Here is a 14,228-nt window from a genome sequence, read left to right as displayed (position 1 = left end):
GACCTTGTGCTTGCCAGGCAGGTGCTGTGCTGCTGAGCTAAATCCCCAGCCCCTAATTATTATTTTTTTTGATCCCTGGAATCAAACTCAGTACCTTGTGCTCGCCAGGCAGGCACTTGTGCCTGCTGCGCTATATCCCTGGCCCCACGCAGATTAAGGACTAAAAATTAAACTTCCTTCTACACAACTAGCCACGGCACAGGGAGCGGAGCTGCTCACAGTGGGGTTTCACATCCAGCAGCGCCATGCGATACTGGTAACGCGGAGACGCTAACAGGCTGCCAGAAACAGGGACCCAAGGCTGCAGGCTCGAGGTCAATGACGTGCTTTCTGACACCCCACAGTGCTCATGGGGGTGAACCAGACCTAACTACACTTGATAAATTCAGTCACAAAAAGGGAGGTATTTCTGTTTGTTTGTTTGTTTTTCCGGTAGTGGGAATCGAACTCACGACCTTGAGCATGCCAGGCAGGCGCTGTGCCGCTGAGCAAAATCCCCAGCCCCAAAAGGGAATATTTTTAAAGAATACTGGAATCTCAAATTAAGTTCACTCAAAACATTAAAGCTGCACCTTGAACACTGACCCCAGCACTCGGGACCCCGGCTGAGGCAGGACGATTGCTGCAAGTTCGAGGCCAGCCTGGGCTACAAAAGTACGTTCAAGACCAGCCTGAACTGCATAGCGAGACCCTGTCTCCAAAAAGACAAAAAACAAAACAAAACAAGACAAAACCACTGATAACTGTCTCCTTTGACTTAAACACAAACTGTCACCATCTATCAACACGACAGGTCTCTGTTTCTAAATGTAATCCAGCTAGCATTTCTATCATGGGAAGAAAATGTCTCATCCCCAAAGTCCAGGGATTGAAACGGCACCCCACTTTTGATCTTGTGCTAAAAGATTTTAGAACTATAAGCTTAAGACAGAATAGTATGGGGGCACAAATTTTTACTTCAGGATTTTTTTCTAGGCATTTAAATTTTTTTCTTTTTTTTTGGTCTTTTTGAGAGACACAGTGTCAGTCTTGCTATGCAGTTCAGGCTGGCCTTGAACGATCCTCCCAGGTGCTGGGATTACAGGTATGCACCACCATGCCCGACTTTAAATTTATATTTAAGCAGCCTCTCTTACCCCTAAAGAGAAATTGCTGCTTACCATTTTGAGTAAGAGGCCAGTTTAGCAACTTAAAGTAAGAAATTAATAGAACTACTCCCACAGAGGTTATAAAAGGCCGCTGAAGTAACCTGAATGACATGGGCCAGCACGAAAGAGGCGCTGGATCCGCTGAAGCGTCACCGTCTGCGGACATGAGGGCTGCACACAGAACGAGGTGGGGGCTGCGGCTGCTGGGTTTGTGTCCCGGCTACTCCACAAGAAACAAAGAGAACCACACACTTCCTGGGCCCTCACAGTGTAGTCACTTCCCTTTTTGCCTCTGGCGGTACTAGGCCCGTGCTGGCGAGCTGACAGCAGGCTCTGCATCCGGCAAAGCTCTGTAAGCCCCAGCATCACTGTGCTGGGGTATAAGCCCTGCGCCTCACACGTGTTCTTCCACTGAGAGACACGCAACTGTACTTTTCTCATCAGTTTTTGTTGTTGTTGTTTTCTTTTCCAGTACCGGGAATCGAACTCGTGACCTCACGCTTGCCACGCAGGCGCTGTGCCGCTGAGCTAAATCCCCAGCCCTCAACTGTACTTTTTTACATCTTTCTTTCTTCATTTTGAAGTACTGGGGATTAATCCCAGGGAGTGCGCCGAGTTACACACCCAGAAATTTTAGTATTTTTACTTAAATGTTTGGATACTGTAACTACTGTTATATATACCCAATCTGAATTTTTGGAACTAGCCTGGCTAGTACTTAGAATGGCAATGTACAAAATTAACCATATTGGTCTGGAAATATTAAATGACTTTTTTCCATTTCTATCAGGGGTTATACGCTGTGTTAAATATGTTTCACCTACATGCGTTTGATTACCGAAACTAACAAGGTATTCTCTAAATATAAACACGTAAGTAACTTCAGTTTTTGGAGACAGAGTCCCACTGAGTGATCTACACGGACCTCAAATTTGCAGTCCTGACTCAGCCTCTCAAATGCTAGGACTCCGAGAGCGTAGCACACTCTCAGCTTTATTTCGTATGTGTGTGTAATGAACACAAAGCTTTCTGCACTAAGCTATATCCTCAGGGCTTTTTCTATTTATTTTGAGACACTGTCTTGCTAAGTTTCCTAGTCTGAGTTTGAACTTGCAACCTTCCTGCCTCAGCCTCCCAGAGTACTGGGTTACAGACGTGTGCCACAATGCCTGGCTCATCTGGATTTCATTTACACAAAGCTTAGCACATTCTAGGGCGCTCCACCGAGGTTTAAAAATAAATGTCAGTTTATTGTTTTTTTTCCTGCAACAGAGTTTATTCTCTCTAATCAGCTGAGAGGCTAAGATCTTCCACTGCACTGCACCACCCATGTGCGTTCCCAACAGAGCGCAGGCCTGAGCTCCGGGGCGTTCTTGGTAGCTGCAGGAAGTACAGAGAACAGCTCAGCACCAGCGGCAAGCAGCCAAGAGCAGAGCGGGCCACATGGAAGCCCAACTGAGGGCGGCAGACAGGGCTGCGCCTGCTTCCCAAAGAGGGCGAAGAACATGGGAGAAACGGCAGGCAAAAGGCGTGACACCTGCCCTCCAAAACACACTGCTCAAGTGGGACCGGCTCAAGCTGTCCTCTTGCTCCCTTCTCGTTTTGTTTTGTTTTTTGGTACCGGGAATCGCAGGTACCAACTGTGCCGCTGAACTATATCCCCAGCCCTTCGCTCCTTTCTAAAACCGCTGCTGGCGCGGCCGGGCATTCAGTGGATCCAACCATGGCATCCGGGCTGCTTACGGCCCTCGGTCCTGCAGGACACCATGGGTGTCGGCTGGTCCCCTACCACAGCTCTGCCACTGGGTCTTCACAGCACTCTCCTCCACGGGGGGAAGATGGGCTTCGGGCTGTGCGTTTACCATCCGGTCACCTTCGTGTTCTCAAGGTCTGCTACTCCAGGGGCCGCTCCACTCTCGCCTTCCTCTGCCACATTACCAGCCAACGAAGATCAGAACGCTGCTCACCACGGCCACTCCAAGTCAGAGGTGCTGAGGACAAACGCCTCACTTACGACGCAGCAGCCCAGCCTCGGCCCTTGCGAAGAGCTGCTTATGTCTTCAGGGTAACTGCGCAGCTACGAAAGCCTCTCCTTACGAATGCGTGGCGAGCCAGCCCTCGGAGAGCAGCTGACGCGCGAGACTCCTGGGCCCGGCTGCGGCTGCGATCGAGGCTGTGCCGAGCCCGCAGCTCACAGGCAGGGCTCCTGAGGGGCGCGCTGCAGGTGCAATGGAGCCTGGCTCTGGGAGGACAGGGGCTGGTCTCGGGGTGTGACCGGGAGTGTTCCTGCCCCTCCTGGGCGCCTCTTCATGTTCGGCTTCCAGAATAAAGCAGGAGACGAGGGCAGCTGTCCTTCAGTGTCCTTGCCTTGGGGCCAAAACAAAGCTCTTCCTCTGGGCGTGGGTGTCAGGTGTTTTGTCCCAAGTAACTCACAGACACCGCTGGCAATTTTTAACAAGCAATCACCTAGCTCTTCTGCAAGCGGCAGGGAACTAGTTCGCAGCATTGCCTCCTATCATTCCGATCTGGCTGTGCCAATCACGTTCGGGACGAGTGCAGCTGGGAAACGGGCTGGCGATGCAACGGACGCGGCATGGATGGGCACAGCTTCGCCGGCCCGCCGCTGCCCGACCACCCTGCTCCTCCTCGGGCTGCACCTTTCTGGAGACCACAGCTTCCTGTGATAGAATTCTAGCAATCTTGTGCTTTTTAATAGCGTATTATTATTTTTAACAGCCGTATCAAAACGAATTTGTACTCGATAAAGGTACCACTGAGCATTCTTTTTTTCTTTGTTTTGTTTTTTTTCCGGTACCGGGAATTGAACTCATGACCTCACGCTTGCCAAGCAGGCGTTGTGCCGCTGAGCTAAAACCCCAGCCCCCGACTGAGCGTTCTTACAAGGAATCTTTTCTCGTTTTGTTCTGTGGTACTGGGGACTGACCCCAGGGCCTTCACCCGGAGCTATGTTCCCAGCCTCTTATATTCTTGTATTCGGAGACAAGGTGGCACTGAGTCACTGAGTGGCCCACACTGGCTAGAGCTCGGTCTCCGGCGTCAGCGTGGCCGATCCGCGGCGGTCCCCTTGCTCGGGTCACAGCTGCCGTACGTTACGCTGCACTCCAAACCAGCCACTGCCTTAACGTTAGTGTAACGCATACACCCGTTCAGTTCACGTCACTTCTAAATCTAGCTCAGGAAACAACATAAATCCTTTTCTCCTAGAGTACGCCAGTGACTTTCTTCTGAAATCACTGCTGCCCCGTGAGGCGGGGTAAACGGTCTCACCTGTGGGGTTCTCGGAGGACTCTGAGGAGCTGGCCTCGGCGCCGGGCTTGTCTTTCAAGCTGGGTTTAGGCAGAGTCTCATCTCTATTCTCTCGGGCATGGCCTTCCTCCTCCTCCTCCTCGCCATCCGGAAACTCCCACTGAGACTCGCCCGACTGCTCATGTACATAGAAATACCGCCTATGATCCCTAAATCACAAGAAAGAGAACACGGGTTTTAAAGCCTGCTCCCCTACAGGGACACGTGCGCTCGGTCCTGTCCCAGGGCAGCAGTCTGCGCTCTCAGGGACGAACCTCCTCCTACGGACTGCTATTCACAAAGGCGACAAAGAGCTTTGACCACTGAGGAGGGAGAACCAAGGAGAACTCAAAGCTATTTGCACCGCCAGCAGCTCTGTGAATGCAGCCCTGCGCCCTGGCTCCAGCACATGACTGACAACGTTTCTCTTTTTGTTTTTTGCCAATGCGTAACAGGGCACCGAGCGTCATTAATGAGGGACTCAATGCCTAGAACACTAGTTTCCCTTCCGGAGAAGAGAACAGCGCAGTGTGTGAAAGGTGATCTTCCCCTCTTGGACCGTGGAATTCACAGTTCATATTCTTGGTATCAAACACAGTGATAGCTAAAGAGAGGGAGAGGATCTGGGAGCTGAAAAATAAAAGAGCAAAGATTTCAAATAACGAAAAAAAAAAAAATCAAGAAAAGCCAAATATAAAAAGAAATGTTTTCATCTGACCTGCCGGCAGAGGATAGTAATCCTGTTCTTCATTCACATCTTCCGCCACGAAGCTTCCCTTAACTGCGCCGAGGTTAATCAGGAGTGGGTGCTTCCAGAGGTCCTGTAAAGCGCACAGAGCTCTCGCATGCGCTTAGCCCCCAAGCCCGCCCTACTCCGTGCACTCTGGAGAGGAGACACCGGCTTGGTCCGATCTTGGGAGAAAATCCGTTACACGGCACACTGTAAACACTCTTGCTTGCTCTGCTGTGCGGCCGGCCCGGACTCTGTGTGTGCGTGCGGCGCTCGGCCTGCCCGGCCTCTCAGCGCAACGCCTCAGTCTCCACCCGGGCCGCCGGAGCGTCGTGTGGCGGTGATCACAAATCATGTCTGAGGTGTCAAGGGTGAAAGGTGAGAGGGGGAGAAGAGTGCGTACCTGTCCCAGTGGCAGGACCAGCCTTTAGGAGTGGCGTTTATTTCATATTGTTTTAGTTGTTCTGCTGCGTCCTGAAGCTTTCGTTTAAGGTAGTTTCCGTTAAGAGCCCCTTCCCGCCAGTCCGCAATTCGAGTCTAGAGCCAGGAAGGAAAGGACAAGCTCGTCAGGAGGCGGAGGGAGGGGGACCCGCGGCTTCTACTCAGCCGTGCTGCTCTACTCCGACAGAAGAACAGCCGGAGAGGAAGAGAACTCGCGCTCTGAGCTTTGTGCTGCAAGGGCTGTCTGTGTTCCAGCAAAAACAGGTGGCATAATGTCACGTGAACATCAGTCAGGGCCGGGGATACAGCTCAGCGGCACAAGGGCCTGCCTGGCAAGCGCAAGGCCCTGAGTTCGATTCTTGGCACCCCGCTCCAAAAAAAAGAGGACAGAAATCAGACACACAAGCACAAGGGTCACATGACTTCTCCTAAAGGAGAAACCCCAAGGATAAATCTTAAAACAAAAGACAGGTAACAGGAAATGGACGGAGACCTTTCACAAACGCGAAGGGACCCAGAGACGGTGAAATGTGCTCCACGCACGCTCAAAGCTCAAAAGGAACACAGCCACTGCGTGCTGCCAACGGGCACAAACTTAGAGTGCAGGTGCTTGCTGGGCCGAGCGCACTGGTGGGTGCGCACACAGCGTCCTGGTTGTTAAAAATGCCTGATTTGCGCTGAAAAATGAGACTGGACTCCAGGCTGTTTGTGTACTGAGAACACTTCACTCTCAGGGAAGACGGCGCACCGGCTCTGTCTCCTTCTCTGGGTGTAAAGTTCACCACCTCAGCAATTTTATTTCTTACTTTTTCTGCTAGATAGACAGTTCAATTCAGTATTTTTAAGAAACAAAACTAGAAGTTTTAGGCGTACATGCTAGCACGAGCCTATAACCCCGGCACCGTAGGAGAGCAAGGTAAAAAGATCACTGCTCCAGCCCAACCTGGATAACTAGTGAGATTCTGTCTGAAAGTACAAAATATTGTAAGGAGCTGGTGACGGTGTGGTGGCGCACACCTGCAGTCCCGGTACTCAGGAGGCTGAGTCAAGAGGATTGCTGTTAAGTTCAAAGGCTGCTCTAGAATACAAGCAAGATTCTGTCTCAAATACCACCCCCCGAAGGGTAGGGGGTACAAGAGCGCTGCGTCCAATGCTAGATGCTACCATAAATACACAGATGGATGAATGGGCTGGGCTGGGGGCTGCAGGGCTGTGGTGAAGCCTTCACTCAGCTCTGGGTTCAATCCACAGGGTGGGGGAGGATGTTTATTAAAATGCATGTCTAATGAAGGAGCAAAGTATCAGTACACCCAGGCATCAGCATTTACCTTCGTAATCACATTTTGCTTTGACTAATGTAGCTTTATTTCCTGACACTTTTAAATGTAAGCTAAAAAACTGCTGTGCATGCCAGTGCACACCTACCATCCCAGCTCTCAGGAGTCTGAGGCAGGAGGACTGCTGTGAATTCAAGGTCAGCCTTAAACTCAAGAAATACACACACAAAAAACTTCAAATGGCGAGTCGCCAGGACTGACACACACAGGTGCCACGCACTGTCTGTGCTCACCTCAGTCTGCAGGAGCAGCACGTGGAAGTTGGAGATGGACTGTCTACTAATGCCCAGGAACTCGAATTTACTTGTCAGGGTGTTCGCCAGTTCTCCTATCTGAAACTGACAGAGCAAAAGAAAGGTCCACACACACAGAATTAGCACTATTTTCTTTCTCAGCATCAAGCTGCTCCTGTAATTCCTTATTTCAACCTTAAACCAGACTGCTTCACAGAATAGGAAAAACAGAGGCGTTCACAATTTAGGCTTAATCTTAGACACAGTAGACTTATTACTTGCTAATGGAAAGTAACAACGGCTGGCTTTTTAAAAAAATTGTTATATTCACAATGCACATACTTTCAAATCTTGGTCATCTTCTACTTTAGGTGTTGTTTGGACTTTTATCTTCTCTGAGGATTCTTCTACTTCTGCTTCTTTATCTGAATTTTCATCTACTTTTTCTGAATTTTCAGTACCAATTGCTGCAAAAAAAAAAAAAAAAAAATTAATTACATAACAAGACCCTGTCTCAAAAAAAACGAAACAAGGGCCGGGCATAGTGGCGCACACCTATAATCCCAGCACCCGGGAGGCTGAGGCAGGAGAACTGTTGGGAGTAAGGGCCAGGGAGGGGGAAGCAGCAGGACAACACGGAAACAAAGCTTTTGTAAATGAGGTGAGGAGGGGCTGGGGTGGGGAGCAGCAAGATGTATCATGCACAGGCACAGATCCCCTATGATGAATATGGTCATCATATACCTAAAATGTACCCCCCAAAACCCAAACATGAAATTAAACCAACAATATCTAACACCAACAGCAGTAATAGTTGAAAAAAAACAGCGCTCTCTCTCCTCTGCCTGGTTCCTTAACTGGCAAAAAGTTCTAGCCAGCCATGGAGGCACACTGCTGTAAGCCCAGGACTTGGCAAGCCGAGTCCTGGCAGGAGGGTACTGAGCTCAAGCCCACCCTGAGCAACTCAGTCAGACCATGTCTCAAAATTATAGGGGAGAGGGTGCGTGAGGTGTGGGTCAGTGAGAAGGACCTGGGTTCATCTTCAGTGCCAACTACAATATGGATGGGGCTGGAAGAAAGCTTCCAAAAATCACAGCAATAGCGATTTTAAAGCCAAACTGGGCGCGGTGCCACACACCTGTGATCCCAGCTACAGACTGAGGCAGGACGGCCACTTGCTCAACGCCAACCTAAGAACGTTAGTGAAACCCTGACTCAAACAAAAACGGCTGGGGATACGGCTCCATCTTCAGTAGAGCCAAAAATCAAAACAAGAAAATGTAGGGCCGGGGATATAGCTCAGCGGCACAGCACGCGCTCGGCAAGGTCAGGAGTTCCATTCCCAGTACCAAAAAAAAAGAAAAGAAAAGGTTGCAGCAACCCACCACGTGCAGCAAGGGTAAAAAGTGTAGGGAATGAGAATAAAGACAGCAGTGTTTAGAATTTTACTGTAGTGTTAATTGAAAAACACTTAAAGAAGGATGCCTGCATCTGTTTATTACCTACCAGTTTCTTTTCTAATAAAGGGACCTATAAAAGTATCTCCTGCTAAAAAACTACCAAAGGTCGCCTGCCTGGCAAGCGCAAGGTCGTGAGTTCGGTTCCAGGTACCAGAGAAAAACCAAAAAAAAAAACAAAAAAACAAAAAAACAAACTACCAAAGGTTTGTGGTCAAGTCCTGCTGCTAACTTTCCACTATGGAATCAGGGCCAGATGGAGAAGGAAACACAGGCTTTGCTGACAGCTCCCTTGCAGCCGGTGGCCCACACCCAGGACGGAGCCGAGGCCGCGGTGACCGTCTCTGCCTGCCCACTGGCAACCGACTCCGGCGGGAGTGCGCCCATCTCCACTGTCTGCGGCGAGTGGTCAAGGGGCAGCGGCCCCACTTTTCCTGCACTTGGGAGCTGGCCCTGGAGCGTGAGAGACACGCCCAGCTGCCCTCCCAGACCCCACCACCAAGGTGGGCAGAGCAGGGGCAAGGAACAGCGGGGCGCCTCCCTCTCAGCACTCGTGCGGCCCAAGGACAGAAGCACTGCTGTCCACAAGACGTGTGGGGCCGTGTACCCCACTGGCCGCTCCACCTGCGGGACTAGGGATGCAGCTCCGTCAGCCCCCGCCCTGCACCAGGCAGGTCCCAGCTCGGCTCCTAGCGCTGGAAAAAATAAAGTGACGCAGTCTAACGCACCGCCTTCTCCGTTCTCGGGAGTCTCCCGTCCAGTTTTGCTGGAACTCCGGCTGGCGGACTCCGGACTGGTCGCGCGGACGAACATCTTCCACTTGCCTCGCTTAGACATCAGTCTGCGCACCCCATCCTGAGATGCCGGCTGGCTGACGTCGGAACGGGGACTCGACCCTGACACGCTGCCATCTCCTTCCTCCAAGGCTCTCAGCTCTGCCTGGAAGACGCCGAAAGCCTGCGTCATTTCTGATACCGTGCTGTGCTACTCATGGCTTCCCAACATGCACACAGCCGCGACAGCAGGAACGAGCGCCACCGCCAAGTTCTCAGGACGAGAGACCTCTGAGAACAGCAAGCACCGCTTAACACCACCGTCTACACAGCTGGGCACCTGGGCCCGCGCCGGCCGGCCAGCCCAGCAACTGCGCAGCCACTAGTCACACAAGCTGATTTCTCAGCACTCGAGAGGCTGAGACAAGAGGCGGGCGTGAGCTCAGCGCCAGCCTGGGCCCCACAGTGAGCTCAAGGCCTGGCTGAGCTACACAGTGAGACCCTGTCTCAAAGAACAAACAGGAAGTTAAGTTTAAAAAGGGCTAGTGGGGGGAAGTAGCTCGGTCGTAGAGTTACCATCTAGCATGCACTGCACCCTGGCTTCGACCCCCAGTACAGCCAAATGAAAGAAAACACAAACCAAACTTCATCCTGGACTTCTCAGGGTGGCAGAAAATGAAACAGCCCCAAGGGAAAAAGCAGAGGATAGGCTTTTCGGAGGCAGGCGCATTTACTGGCTGTTCACCTAGCAGCTCACCAGGGCCCCAACGGCAGCAAGTGGACTCACAGCCCACCTGGCCCCAGGGAGGCTGAGGCCCCCAGCGGTGGCCGAGCACAGCCGCGGGGCAGCACCCACCTTTTTCCTCTCCAAGACGAGCTCCAGCTCCAGGGTGTCCTGCTCCTCCTCCTCCTCCTCCTCACTCTCCCCGGACTGCACCACGCTGCACAGGTCTTCCGGGGCGGGCTCCTCCACGCAGTCCAGCAGGACTTCCGGCGGCTTCCCCGGGGCCAGGGCTTCCTCAGGGACGGTGCTCGGCTCCTTGGCCTCCGGGAGGGGCGCCTCCTCTTTGCAGATCACCTTTCTCCTCCACCGCTCTTCTTCCTCCTTGATTCCCTCCGGCAACAGAGGAGCCAGCAGGGCGGCCGCCACCCCTTTCCGCTCTTCCTCGCTGTTGGAGAGCGCCTGCACGCCCTCATTCACCTCCTGCGGGGGGCGCAGTGGGCTTAGCGCCGGAGCCGCCAGGCGTGCTCAGCATCCACGCTGTGTTCACTGGACACCACAAACCTGACAGCCGCACAGGGTGCGTGTGTGCACCGCCTGTCTGTCTGTCTGTCTGCCTGTCTCTCTCTCTCACACACACACACACACACACACACACACGTAAGACAAACACTGGTATGGGGGGAGACAGTGGCTGGGGGGCACTGTGCACGCCTGTGACCCCAGCACTCCGGAAGATGGAGCAGGAGGACTGAAGAGCCCCCAGAGTCAAGCACCACCAGGGCCGCAGAACACAACCGTGTTGGGGCAGGGGACTATGTACAGACTCAGTGCACACGCCCTGGGTTCAATCTCTGGTACTACAAAAAGAAAAAAATGGCTGGGTGTGGTGGCATAGGCCTCTAATCACAGCATTTTGGAGGCTGAGGCAGGAGGACTGCCGCAAGTCTGAGGTCAGCCCGGGCTATATAGCAAGACCTTGTCTCAAAAAAAAAAAAATTCTGATACACAAACCATCATTTTCAAATCTGAGATACATTCTTCAGCACGCCCTACAGGTTGCAACTTCCTTTACTTACTGACGTACAGAATGCTCAGAAGTCGGTAGTGTAGCGCGGTGGTGGCGGCCAAACTGTGGTGCGTGTGCCACAGCAGGCTGCTTGTACCGCCGAGAGCTCCGAAAGCTTTGCCATCACTGCTTTAGGTCACGCAACCTTAACCTCAAACCTGGAATGCTCTGGAATCTGAGCATTCTGAGCAGGAGCTCAGTCACAGACACTGGCCTGTAGTGGCACATGCCTATGACCCTAGTCCTCAGGAAATCTGAGGAAGGACGACTGCAAGTTCAAGCCTGGCCTGGATAACACAGGGACTTAGTGAGACCCTGTTTCAAAATCCTACATTCGGCTGGGGATCTAGCTCAGTGGCATAAGTGCTTGCCTGGCAAGCGCAAGGTCCAGAGTTTGATTCCTGGTACCAAAAAAAAATATAAAATAAAAAATGAAAAATAAACAATAAAAATCCTAGCATTCGAGAGGCTGAGGTGGGAGATTTCAGAGTTCAAAACCAAGCATAAACTAACAAAAATTAACAAATATTCCTCAAAACAAAACAGCCAGGCATGGTGGCACACGTGTAATTTCAGCACTTGGGAGGCTGAGGCAGGAGGATGGTGGTGAGTTCAAGACCAGCCTGGGCTACAAAGTGAGCTAAGGCCAGCCTGAACTGCATAGCGAGACCCTGTCTCAAACAACAACAACCACCAAAACAATTTCCTCGCTTTACCAGTTCGGGTCCCAGGCATTCTGGGTAGGGACATTCTGTCTGTCACGTTTAACCCTCAGGGTAATTGGCCTTTGAATTTCAGGGAACCCTATGTGGAGCCCAGGACAGCGCCGCTGTCAGAAGGGACGCTGCGGGGCCAGGCCCGGGGCTCTGCGGCTCAGGAAGCCCCAGCAGCCGTGCCAGCAGGGAGCGCAGAGCGCGCCCCACCGAGAGCACACCTGGGCTCGAAACGGCCCCGCACCGCCCTAAGAGGACGGGAACAGGTATCATGACACCGACCTTCTTAACTTCGCGCTTGGCTGCGACCGGTCCGCTTTTACTACCGGAAACAGGCGCCGCTTTCTCCTTCATGAATGCGTCTGCACCGACCACAAAGCCAGCCTCAGTACCTGTTCCAGAACTGAAGATAAACCTAGTAAGGGCAACTGAAGGCAAAGTCCATCGACTCAAAACCGGCCCCCGCCCCCGCCCCGGCCACTTACCCGGGCTGGTAATGCTGCAGCCCCTGGACCTGGGTGGCAAGGTAGGGGGGCAGCTCCCAGGTGACCTCGTTGCTCTGTGTGTTCCAGTAGTAGTAGCAGCCGGTGTTCTCGTCCCACACCTCCTGCCAGTCTCCCATCTCGATTCCCACTGTGAGGGAAGACTCCACCGTGAGAAGCAGAGGCGCGGCTCCGCCCGCACTGCGAGCGCCTCCCCCAGCGTCTCCAACTCAGCCCTGCTGCAGCTTTTTGGGGCTGCGGATCCTACATGGAGGGTTTAGCCGCCCCCGCTCCCCAACCTCACAGCCCTGCCCTGTGACCGCCGAAAGCACCCCGACACTGCTGCCCGTCTCCAGGGGCAACACAAACCACGGGCACAGCTCACGGCTGAGAACTCTGCCCTAGCTCAAGCTTCACGTACTGGGCAGGCGGGCAGCCGCAGCTGTACTGGGGAAGGCAGCAGCTTGCAGGCTGAGGGAGCTCAGCGGCACAGCACTTGCCTAGCATGCATAAAGCCCTGCGTTCAATCCCCGGTACCACAAAACAAAACAACACAGAAAGTTTGCCAGCTCAGAAATGTATTCTGAACCCGAAAATGCTTTTAAATAATGGCTTTTCCTGGGTGTGGTGGTGCACGCCTATAATCCCAGCATGCAGGAGGCCGAGGCAGGGGGATCGTTGGGAATTCAAGACCAGCCTGGGCTACAAAGTGAACTCAAGGCCAGTCTGAACTCCATAGAGACCCCGTCTCAGAAAGACCCCCCACAAAAAAAAGGCTTTTCCCCTCACATAGCATAATCCACAAGTACTCAGACCAGCAATTACTTTTCAAAAGATAGAAATTACACTTCCTGAGTGCCCTGTCCTTCCCCCTCAGATGTCCTGAGCCCCAGTCCTTGAAACAGGGCTGCAGGAGCCCTCCCCCACTGCTCCCGGGCTGCGGCTAACCTCCTGCCAGAGAGCACTGCGTGTCGTACTGCCACTCCGGAGCTGCGGTCACACTGGTGCCATTGGGCGCAGCAGAGCCGGGGGTAGACGTGGCCGCTTCCTTAGGCTCAGGTCGAGGTGGGGTTGGGGGCGGGGCCGACGCCCCCGCAGGCGCGGAGGGCTGAGGCGCCGTGATGGCATCGATCTCCTGCAGCAGGAACGACAACACACACCGGTGACGCCGAGCCAGACACCAAGAAGCCAGCCGTCACTCACACTCCACGCTCTGCGGTTCCCAGCACAGCTTTTTCAGCACTAGGAACGCAGCGCAGTGGCAGAGCGCTTGCCCAGGGGTGAGGGGCCCCGGGTCCCACCCCAACACCGCACAAAGCAAACCGAAACCCAAAACCTCTCGCGGAGACACAGCTCCCCAAAGCTTCCGTCCCTTTCTGAAGTTTTCCAGTAAGAGCGAGGGGAGAGGTGAACAGAGGACAGCGGAGCCAGAGACCCACAGGCACTCCGCCCCCGGATCTCAGCTCGGCCCACAGCACTCACCGCCAGGAAGCTGGCCAAGGTGCTGTCGATGTCAGCCGACGGGTTGCCGTTGGCCTCACTGGCCTCCTCGGCCTGCGCCGGCTTCTCGGAAACATCGCTCTCGTCATCGTCGCTGTCGGCGTAGGCCCCGAGCAGGCACAGCCCGCCTACGAGCAAGCAGGCGGGGTTGGGAATGGAGAGGCGTGCGCCCAGCAGACGCCGGCGGCAAGCATGGCACTGCTCTCCGGGGCAGTTTACTTATCTACTAGACCCTAACCCCAAATCCGCAGCAATCCCTAAACCAGCCTTGGCTACTTTTCAGTATGTAGATTAAGTACTCTAAATATCAAATTCCCC

At 53.2% G+C, this 14,228-nt stretch overlaps 1 protein-coding gene across 1 annotated transcript in view; it reads right to left on the bottom strand.

Annotated features, from left to right (window-relative positions):
- Fnbp4 (formin binding protein 4) overlaps positions 1-14,228 on the bottom strand; it is a gene marked incomplete at its 5' end in the record, with an annotated part of 27,875 nt that overhangs the window by 7,130 nt on the left and 6,517 nt on the right. Inside the window, 10 exon segments of the mRNA XM_013514047.1 lie at positions 4,437-4,624; positions 5,588-5,721; positions 7,196-7,300; positions 7,538-7,662; positions 9,381-9,591; positions 10,282-10,629; positions 12,211-12,331; positions 12,414-12,561; positions 13,359-13,545; positions 13,893-14,038. Coding sequence (XP_013369501.1) covers positions 4,437-4,624; positions 5,588-5,721; positions 7,196-7,300; positions 7,538-7,662; positions 9,381-9,591; positions 10,282-10,629; positions 12,211-12,331; positions 12,414-12,561; positions 13,359-13,545; positions 13,893-14,038 — 1,713 coding nt within the window.

Source organism: Chinchilla lanigera, unplaced genomic scaffold (assembly GCF_000276665.1).
Source record: "Chinchilla lanigera isolate Chin_1 unplaced genomic scaffold, ChiLan1.0 scaffold00021, whole genome shotgun sequence".
NCBI lineage: Eukaryota > Metazoa > Chordata > Mammalia > Rodentia > Chinchillidae > Chinchilla > Chinchilla lanigera.
Note: the sequence above shows the minus strand (reverse complement) of the source record. Positions and strands in the feature narration are given on the sequence as shown.